Source organism: Phycodurus eques, chromosome 18 (genome assembly GCF_024500275.1).
Source record: "Phycodurus eques isolate BA_2022a chromosome 18, UOR_Pequ_1.1, whole genome shotgun sequence".
Taxonomy (NCBI): domain Eukaryota; kingdom Metazoa; phylum Chordata; class Actinopteri; order Syngnathiformes; family Syngnathidae; genus Phycodurus; species Phycodurus eques.
In genome coordinates, this window is record NC_084542.1 from 17,598,624 (window position 1) to 17,609,537 (window position 10,914).

General features: G+C 43.4%; 1 protein-coding gene across 3 annotated transcripts in view; it reads left to right on the top strand.

Annotated features, from left to right (window-relative positions):
* The window catches only part of acp1 (acid phosphatase 1), a 14,228-nt gene extending 4,655 nt beyond the window's left edge, over positions 1-9,573 (top strand). The window contains exons 3-6 of one of the 3 annotated variants that reach the window (XM_061704970.1): positions 372-485; positions 5,847-5,908; positions 6,511-6,616; positions 9,333-9,573. In XM_061704970.1, the coding sequence (XP_061560954.1) occupies positions 372-485; positions 5,847-5,908; positions 6,511-6,616; positions 9,333-9,410 (360 nt within the window). In that variant the 3' untranslated portion in view covers positions 9,411-9,573. Of the gene's footprint in view, positions 1-371; positions 486-520; positions 635-5,846; positions 5,909-6,510; positions 6,617-9,298 lie in introns of all 3 variants that reach the window. The other 2 variants (XM_061704969.1, XM_061704968.1) reach the window with 2 other exon arrangements.
* The last annotated feature ends 1,341 nt before the right edge of the window (positions 9,574-10,914 follow it).

Genomic DNA, 10,914 nt, shown 5'->3' on the forward strand with positions numbered 1-10,914 from the left:
ATTCTTTATCTTTTGTTGGGCACTTACTGTACCTTACGTTGAGCAGCTAGCCTATACTAGCTGCTCGCCACTACCAATAGCGATCCAAACCTTTTGCAACGCAGCAGTCAAGTCATTATGCTCCCTGGCCATAAATATAAAACAATCCAATGAAAAGCTTGTGATGAGGTATTCTTACGCTGCTGGGCAAACTAGGTCGTGACGGACACTCGTAAACCGAGGACCTCCTGTAATATACACGGCACGCAAAAAGTTAGGGATATTGGCACCTTTGTTTTTTCTTGAAAATCCCAAGAGTAGATTTAGAAACATTGAAAAGCTCACAACAAGAAATCATGTTTCTTGTTTTCCGTGCTCTCTCCTCTGCCCAGTGGAGGATAGACAGTGCCGCCACGTCGACCTATGAGATAGGAAACCCGCCCGACCATCGCGGTCTAGCCTGCATGAAGAGGCACGACGTGCCCATGAGACACGTGGCTCGGCAGGTATGACCACCCGCCTTTCTTCTGTGTTGTTGCAGTGGCTCATAGACAGCGGCGCCACGTCCGACTGGAATATTGGCTGCGCGCCAGACGCCCGTGGGCTGGCCTGCCTAAAGGATCGTGGCATTGAGACCGCTCACAGGGCCCGACAGGTACCGAGCACAGGTCACAAGGATTCCATTCGCCACTTTAATAATGCATGTTCACAAATGTGTGACATTGGTGAGATGTGCTTTGCGTATATTTACCTGCGTATACCTTTCTGTAGTTGCTTCAAACGTATTTCTTCATAGTCGCCGGCCTTCTAAACGTTTTCAAAGCAGAGTTCCCCATATTGATAGCCGCTTTAGAGCATTCTGACCAATTTTTCAAGACACACAGACTATTGTGTAGTCTGTGTGTGACGATACAAGCACCGAACCTACCAAAAGACTGAGTAGACGCTCTTCTTTCACCTGAAAAAAGTTTGTTTATAGCATTTTCCATTCTTTAGTAAACAGCAGTAGAATATAGGTTGGTTTTACAAGACCTGCCCTTTACCTTTACTGTTACAGCCATGATGAAACATCATAAAACGAGAGACGTTAGTTACACGGCCGTTTGTGTGTGTGGACGTGACGTGATCTGTAAACTACAAAAAAAAAAAAACCATCATGATTCTTCTCACTTGCCTTCCAAGCTGTTTTTTTTTTTTAAAGGTTGCATTTGTTTGGTCAAACCAAGCCTTGAGAGCGATGTTATAAATAAACAAATCCATTTTACTAGTAAGTAATAAAGTGGGTTTGACAAACAAAATACACAGGGACATAGTTTTACAGTGCTGCTGAAAGTGAAAACAAACCTATTTTTACCAAATCAATTTATTGACTAATAAAGGTCTGGTGCTCTCCACAAGGCTAGGCATATTTATTTATATAGCGAATTTCATACACAAGGTAACTCAATGTGCTTAACATGATTAAATGCATTTAAAAACAAAGAGCAAAAAGACATTTAAAAAACGTCCAGAAAAATAAAAGACGGCTTACTAAAGTTACTAAAAATCTGCAGTGTGGGAAATAAACAATTTGAGATATACAGGATTTCAAATGCTGTGATACCTCCATTTATCAGTTTAATTTGTATCTTGAAAGACCCTCGTAACTGAAGAAGTTCACATCTCAAATCATCTTTCCCCATTCAAATGAATGAATGTGCCATTGATCCGTTCCAGCCTCCCAAAAACATTAACAGAATTATCATTATTATGATTATTTTTTTAAATGATAAAAATGGCACCCTACAGTGTTGTAGTTTGTAAATACATATACCAATATCCATGTAATTGTTCTGAAAATTGTTTATTTACGACAAGTAATCTATGTTTGTTCCATCCATCTATGCCGGGATATATGGTGAAGCCAGCTGCACACCGAGCGACGTGGCTGAATTACACGGAATTTAGCAGTGTTTAGCGTCTGAATGTAAACTGTTGCCTCCCATGACGCTGGACTTGACAGTTTCCCCGTAGCTGCCACATGCCTGACCGTTGCCATGATCGTTTGATTGAAATGTTTATTTTATTACTCTGAAATTGGTTACACATTAAAAGCAGGTCAGCACAATGACCACCACATCATTTATAAAAATTGGCCTCGGAAGCAAATGAACGGCTCCGGCTTCCTGCCTCGCTGTCCAAGCTGCTGCAGGCGATGAATCACATGGCGGCGAGAGGATGCGGCCGTAAATTTAGTATCCCATCGCTCCTCAGCGTATTTCCATTCCCGAAACAAGCCTAAAAATGTTCATCCATTTAGGGTATTTTCCTCACTTCAATTCCTGCTTCCGTGTGACCCCACCTCACCCCCTTCTTCCAAGTTGCTCAGCTCTCTCATCTTTCCCATTTGTCCCTCTCCAGTTAGACCCACTCTAATCTCCTCAAAGCAGAACTGTGGAGCCTGAGTCCCCATCCGCGCAATGAGCTTTGACACGAGCTCTCATATCCCCCACCTTCATTAACCAGCGTCACCTTGTTTCCACCCGCTTCTTTTTCTACAAACTGGTCAAAGGGAGACCACATCCGGCCAAGAAACAAACAAAAGATCTGTTTGCACAGTTAGTCCATCCATCTGTCCATTTTCTCCCGCTTATCTGAGGTCGGGTCGCGGGGGCAGTAGCTTTCGCAGGGACGCCCAAACTTCCCTCTCCCCAGCCACTTCATCCAGCTCTTCCGGGGGGATCCCGGGGCGTTCCCGGGTCAGCCGAAGGACGTAGTCTCGCCGTGTCTCCCATTTATCGCAATTCAACAAGTCCAAGTGAAATGATCTTTTAGGAAATTGGCGTTCACATGCATCAATTTGTTATCAGTGACTCAACGTTGGAGGAATGAGCACAACTTTGGCGCCAAAACATCCACCGTCCAACAAACTTGATCTGTCATCCTTTGTTTTTTGATGGAAAGCAGAAGAACCATTCCTACCCAAATCCCGTTTTGTAATGGAAGTAGGTGCAAATGGATGTTTATTATTTTTAAGGCGTGACTTGTTGGTGCAATACACACATATCCACCCTTCTCCCAAGCTACTTGGATTCAGCCACAATATTAATGAGCTAGACACTGATCAATGATGCCGGCAGATATTGCAATATTTGTTTAATTACAACCCCAATACCGATGAAGTTGGGACGTTGTGTTAAACATAAATAAAAACTGAATACAATGATTTGCAAATCATGTTCACCCTATATTTAATTGAATACACCACAAAGACAAGACAAGATATTTCATGTTCAAACTGATAAACTTGATTGTTTTTAGCGAATAATCCTTAATTTAGAATTTTATTGCTGCAACACGTTCCAAAAAAGCTGGGACAGGTGGCAAAAAGGAGTGAGAAAGTTGAGGAATGCTCATCAAACACCTGTTTGGAACATCCCACAGGTATGGGTAACTTACACATCTGTGAAGGCACCATTAATGCTGAAAGGTACATACAGGTTTTGGAGAAACATATGCTGCCATCCAAGCAACGTCTTTTTCATGGACGCCCCTGCTTATTTCAGCAAGACAACGCCAAACCACATTCTGCACGTGTTACAACAGCGTGGCTTCGTCGTAAAAGAGTGCGGGTACTAGACTGGCATGCCTGCAGTCCAGACCTGTCTCCCATTGAAAATGTGTGGCACATTATGAAGCGTAAAACCCCGGACTGTTGAGCAGATGAAGCTGTACATGAAGCAGGAATGGGAAAGAATTCCACCTACAAAATCTTTGTGTTAAATTGAGGGGAATTTCAGTGTTGTATGAGTCTCAGCGTGAAAGGTGGCAAAATAAACCAAAGATTACCATTGCTCCGTGTGGTAGCCAGGTTCAAACTGCGTTTGAGCGTTAAAAAGAATTGTGACTCGGTTGTCTGGATTAAAATGACATATCCGGGAGTTCCTGTATGCTTGCATTGTTGGTTTGTACTTTGTCTTGCTTTTCTCCAAAATTGTTGCGAACCGCTAATCAAACTTCCTCAGAAGTACTTGGGGCGCTGTTGTCGTTGTCTGCCACTTCCATTAAGCGGTTCAAAAAAAAAAAAAAAACCCAAATCTTATCTGACGACCCATTTCCAGAATTGTCTTGCCGTTCTAATCCTCAGCGTTGTCCTCGAGAAGGGAAATCCTGCGGTTAGTGCTGTTTTGAACGAGCAAGTGGGCTCCACCAGTGCAATCCGCATTCCTATTCTTAGCAGAAAAAATACAACTTTTAAAAGGGAATCAAGACTATTGTGTTGTGACGCTACAAATGTGTCATGTAGCGCAAGGGTTTCAATTGAGAACTAACACAATACGTAATACAATACGGATGGATGGATGATTGGTATGCGGGTCACTGAGGTCGCAGAAGAGAGGAGCGTTCACCGGCCGACGACCGGACGCAGTTCCTCCGGCCTCTCCGAGGTCATCTCCCAGTTGGCCATGCAGACATGCAGCTTCTGTGATGCATAAGGAGCCTGAAGTTATGCGAGAGCTGGAGGAGATTCAGGAATCTTTACTGAAGCCCTTTCGGCCTGAGGGCCTGATTCTGCCCGCCACATCATTTGCTGCGGCCCGCTCAAGCAAATCATGTGCATCTACATGATAAAATCTGTAGCAAATTTGCAAACCCGTTTCACTTTTAATAACATGGAGATACTGTAGTTGTCTCGCCATGCTGCACTATTTGCATATACGGGCCACTCGTGCCAGAGTAGCATCTGCTCCATTTGCACACCGATTGAGGAGTATCTGTAACATTTGCACAACCGACATTGTCCCAGATGATCGCACTACTCGTCACTTTAAACCGCATACACTCCTTGAAGTCTCGGTGCCCTTTGCACAATGGTCATTGCACCGGACTATTGCAATATTAGTCATTCGAACTGCTCTAAGTGCTAGAGGACTCTGCATCTTTTTGCACAATTGTTTTTGTCAATGTCTTTATGTCTCCAAAGTGTTCTGTAAATTGAAGGTCTGTCGTACTAGAGCGGCTCCAACTACCGGAGACAAATTCCTTGTGTGTTTTGGACACACTTGGCAAATAAAGATGATTCTGATTCTGATCTTTAAATTTGACTTGTGAATTTAAAACTAGATATCCATCAGATTTCTTGTGTACAGTGTCCTGCAATTAGCAGGGGATTTGGGACCGCAAATAGCAAAAATCTGCCCGTATTTGATGCAGGTTAATAATAGTCTCTAAAAGCCACAAAATGGCTGCCAAGCTCTACTTTTCTAATAGACAAGGTTACAGCCTGGATAAAGGAAACGCTGCTCCCTTTCAACTGTACAAAAGCTGTGATAGAATTTTGCCCAAAAACATTTGGAAAACTGAATCGTACCAACTAAGCTTCCACTTTATATGTAATTATGTGATGAGGCAAAGTTATAGCAGCCCTCTGAGCGAAACCACAACTACAGTGCGGCCTGCGGCAAAAATGAGGTTGTCACCCCTGGTCTGCGGATAAAGATTTTTGCCCCCAAGACTGGAAATATGTCACAGAATTTGACAACACTGATGAATGAAAATACTTTTCTCATCGTTAACTCTAATATTTATTCTGCTCATCTAAAAAGAGTCATTTTGAAATGTTTATTGTATCTGTTTTTATGATGATGATTATTGTTTCGTCATGACTGGTCGCTGGTCAGTGCTCTAGCACCCTCTATTGGCCAGCTGCCACTGTGTGACATCTGTGAGTAAGAAAGAGGTTCTAACACTTCATACACTTTTTTTTTTTTTTTTTGCAGAGATGAGAGATTTTGATGTCTGACCCTTTGTTCAAATGGGAAAAGTGGTTTTGCTTTTTGTTTTTTTCCTGAGACCCATTACCTTTTGCTTTTGTCTCTCACTTCCAGGTGACGAATGATGACTTTATGAACTTTGAATTTATTCTCTGCATGGATGAGAGCAATATGAGGTACGTCAGCGTCCTGTGAATTTGGGAATTCTTTGAAAACGCCGTTGACGTGTTGAGTGTCGTTAATGGCCCTCTTGGATCAACAAGAGAATAAAAAACATGAGGGATCAAATTTGGCCGTGGTGAGAAGCGACTTGTGTGCTATTGCGCCACATTTTCCCAGCAACAATGAGCTATAACGTGTAGATGAATGCCTCCTTTTAATGAGCAATATACTTCCTTAATCTCTTTCCACGGGTCAGGGTGAGGGGTATTTTTCTTTCTACTTTGAACGTTTAGGGATCATTTTTTGAGATCACATGCCCACGGCAGATCTGATCTGTAAGGAGCTTAGCGAGTTCTTTGGATGCCATGTCTATGCTCCTTGGGCAGTTTTTTTTCTCTCTCCCCCTTTCTTTCCCACTTATTTTTCTCAGCAAATGTTAATCTGACCAGACTGAGAAAAGTAGAACTTGTGGCGAACAAAAAGGCCGATCGGGCCATTTGGTGGTGGTGTTGTCTCGTAAAGTACAAATATAGTGCAAACGCACTCAAATCGGCTTATGTCCTTTTGGAGCGCATGTCGACATATTTGACATCTCAATTTCTTCTTGTCCTTTCAGCGACTTGAAACGTAAAGGCAACGCGGTGAAGAATCAGCGGGCAAAAATCGAACTGCTCGGTACATATGATCCGCAGAAGCAGCTGATCATCAAAGATCCCTATTATGTAAGTAGTCCAGTACAATGAGTTGTGGTTTTCGAAACAGAAAGGCTTTGGACAGCAGAGTGAACGTGAAACAAGTGCTGTAAAGCTCTCCAAGGATTTGGCCTTTTCAAAAGCAGCTTTAGCTTAACTTCACACTTGCACAATGTCTGAAGACCTATGCAGCGCTTCCATCAAGCAGTTACGTTCTTATTGACTCTACATAGGAGAGAAAGCCCCTGCAACCCTAATGAGGACAAGTGCTATAGAAAATTGATCAATGGATTTACATCACTGGAGAAGCAATGTGAATCCCGATGATGACCTACAGTGGACTACACAAAGTATTCAGACCCCCTTAAATTCTTCACTCTCTGTTATATTGCAGCCATTTGCTAAAATCATTGAAGTTCATGCCCCCCCCCCCCCCCCCCCCCCCTCATTAATGTACGCACAGCACTCCAGATTGACAGGAAAAAAAACTGAATTGTTGAAATGTTTTCAGATTTAAAAAGAAAAACTGAAATATCACACAGCCATAAGTATTCAGACCCTTTGCTGTGACACTCTTATATTGAACTCTGGTGCTGTCCATTTCTTCTGATCATCCTTGAGATGGTTCTGCACCTTCACTGGAGTCCAGCTGTGTTTGATTATACTGATTGGACTTGGAAAAAAAAAAAAGGTTCTGCTGCACTTAAGATTCCCAAGAGCACAGCTGCCTCCATAATCCTTAAATGGAAGACGTTTGGGACGATCAGAAACCTTCCTCGATCTGGCCGTCCGGCCAAACTGAGCAATCGGGGGAGAAGAGCCTTGGTGAGAGAGGTCAAGAAGAACCCACAGATCACTGTGACTGAGCTCCAGAGATGCAGTCGGGAGATGGGAGAAAGTTCTAGAAAGTCAACCATCACTGCAGCCCTCCACCAGTCGGGGCTTTATGGCAGAGTGGCCCGACGGAAGCCTCTCCTCGGTGCGAGACACATAAAAGCCCGCATGGAGTTTGCTCAAAAACAACTGAAGGACTCCAAGATGGTGAGAAATAACATTCTCTGGTCTGATGAGACCAAGATCGAACTTTTTGGCCTTAATTCTAAGTGGCATGTGTGGAGAAAACCAGGGACTGCTTATCACCCGTCCAATTAAGTCCCAACAGTGAAGCACGGTGGTGGCGGCATCATGCTGTGGGGGGTGTTTTTCAGCTGCAGGGACTGGACTACTTGTTCCAATCGAAGGAAAGATGAATGCGGCCAAGTACAGGGATATCCTGGACAAAAACCTTCTCCAGAGTGCTCAGAACCTCAGACTGGGCCGACAAGACAATGACCCTAAGCACACAGCGGAAATACCGAAGGAGTGGCTTCAGAACAACTCGGTGACTGTTCTTGAATGGCCCAGACAGAGCCCTGACTGAAGCCCAATTGAGCATCTGTGGGAAGACCTGAAAAAGGCTGTCCACCAACGTTCACCATCCAGCCTGACAGAACTGGAGAGGATCTGCAAGGAGGAATGGGAGAGGATCCCCAAATCCAGGTGTTAAAAACTTGTTGCGTCATTCCCAAAAAGAATCATGGCTGTATTAGCTCAAAAGGGGGCTTCTACTAAATACTCAGCAAAGGGTCTGAATACTTAACGGCTGTGTGATTTTTCAGTTTTTCTTTTTTAATAAATCTGCAAAAATCTCAACAAATTAGTTTTTTTTCTGTCAATATGGAGTGCTGTGTGTACATTGAGGAAAAAATGAACTTTAGCAAATGGCTGCAAATAGCAAAGTGAAAAATGTAAGGGTACTTTCCGTACCCACTGTGTAAGAAAACTGAAGCAGAAAAGTTGGCGAGAGAAACAAAATATGAGTTGGCACTACAAATCCTGGCTCTGAACTTGCCTGTTCTGTGGTCTTGAGTCCTGTCTCGAGTGAAAGAGCGTCAAACACTACTAGACACGGCATATAAAGAGTAAGAACAATAGTGATTTTTGAGTGACAATCCAATCTTCAATCAAATATGAAAATATTTATCCAAATATATATCAGGTGTCATTCTCATAGCCCGATTGCCCACTCATTGTCGCATAACCCGATCTATTAGTGCCAGTTTCCGTGGAGAGCAAGAGTTGCAGTGTCCTCAAGGTTGATTGATTTGAGGCGTGGAGCAACAACTTTGGCTATTTCAAAAAAGGGCCTCCAGAAAATTTCCAAAATCGCTGGAAGATTACCTCCAATCCAATCATCGAATAACTCCTGTTTTCCAAGTTCACGTCTTTTAATCAGTCAGAAGACTTTTGTCTTTGTCCAATGCTGGCAATAACAAACAAATCTATTATTTGTATATAAACATATTAATTAATCACAGAACAAAATGGTTCAGTTTCAGTGTTTTTGTGCCACTATTGACCTTGGCTTTTACTCTTCGAGGCACGGATCTCGGGCTGATTGAGATCTCTCATCACACTAATTACACTGTGAAAGAACTGAAAAGGCTAAAAGGAGTATTTTATTCCAGTGTATTATGAAGACAAACAATTTGATGCCAATGTTGCCAGATTTGTTGTTGGCATCCTGAATTGATTTCCCTCAGGGCATCTCCACAGCGATGCATCTGTATTTTGAAACTGCATTCCGGCGCTGTGTGTAAGCGGCATAGTAAAATTGGCCCTTGATCTTTCAACAGCTGAATTTGTGCTTATTTTAATATCTGTTTCCTGCAGGATGACACTCCTCATTCCCTTTTTTCGTCTGCAGGGAAGCGATGAAGACTTTGAAAAGGTGTACGAGCAGTGTCAACGATGCTGCGAGGCGTTTCTTGAGTCGAACTCGTAGCGTTGTCGCTCGCCAGATGGCCGTCGTCAAGGCATTCTTTGGCCACATCGTTTTGGAGGAAAAAACTGCCAGAACGCGAACAGGTTTTTGTGTTTTCACTCATTCTGACCACATTGTTGACTTCAACAACAATGCCTGTGTTGAAATAAACCATTACAACTCACTCAGGTCATCTTGATACTTTTGTGAGTGTGGCGCAAACGAGAGCGTTACAATTACGGATTTGTGCAAATAGTAGTCAGGGGGCATTTATCTGATGAACCAATATAAAATTATATTAGCATTATATTCCAGAGGGGAGTTAAGTAAACTAAAAAGGGGGATGACAACAAAGTTGCAGAGCTCTCTTAAGACGTGGAAGGATCACATCGCCTCGGACTACTGGAACGCTAATCGCCATTCGGGACGCTGTTTTAATACTGTGCAGGGAACTTGTTTACAACGTGAAGCAAGTTCCCACTCTTGAATTCCTCTGCTGCTGGTGTGGTTAACAACAAGAGTTCAAACGTGCTCAGCAGTTAAGATTTAAATTTTCCAGTTCGAACTTCATGGACCGTATTTTCCGCACTATAAGGCGCACTTAAAAGCCTTTCATTTTCTCAAAAATCGACGGTGCGCCTTTTAACCCGGTGCGCCTTATGCGTGCACAGACTTCCACAAAATCTGTAAAAATGTGGTTGTGCGATTTTGGTCAGCGCCCCGCTTGATTGACTGTCGGACCGTTTCCCGCCGACATAGGGACGTAATACGTACACTACGTACGCTGGCAGCGATAAACCAATTAGAGAACATTACGTAAAGCCACGTACAGTGCGTACGCTTACCTCCGCCACGCCTCCGGTAAGTATACTGTACTACCGGTATGCTGCTAAACAACATTTGTTTGGCTAGGGACCCCCGAAAATGGCATCAGCGAAGAGACATGCTTACGAGGCGCAATTCAAACTACAGGCAGAAGCGTCTCGACAGTCAGGGGCGAGTTACGCCACCATACGTGAATGGATTGCGGACGCCTGGGCTAAGGTATCCGCTTTGACCGTTGTCATTGCCGAACAGCCACGCGGCTCTCCAAACTCCTACTCGTCGCTCAAATCCTAAGTCCGAAGCGGGTATCCTAGACAAATGAGTAAAGCCAAATTACTGAGCTTTCTTAGCCTGCACCTTCTGGTGTGGGTGGAGCATGGTGCAGAGATCGTGTGGAGGATTCGCAATGAAAATCTGGGTGCGAGATTCCAGCTCCCCCCACACCCCCACCCCCTTTTTTTTTTGTCTTTCACAGCTAGTAGTAACCATGTGGAAAAAAGTGGAACCTTTGAAAAGGGGCTGAAGTGTATCTACAACTTCAATGTGGGGTCAGTTAAAAAAAACAAAACATTACTGTATCACTTTGAATGACAGGAAACCAAGTCACTCTAGAAAAAGAAAAAAGAAAACATTTCCATCAAGAAAAGCCTCCTTTGTTGTTCTTTTTATTGAGGTCCTGTGATCTCGTTCTGAAAGAACT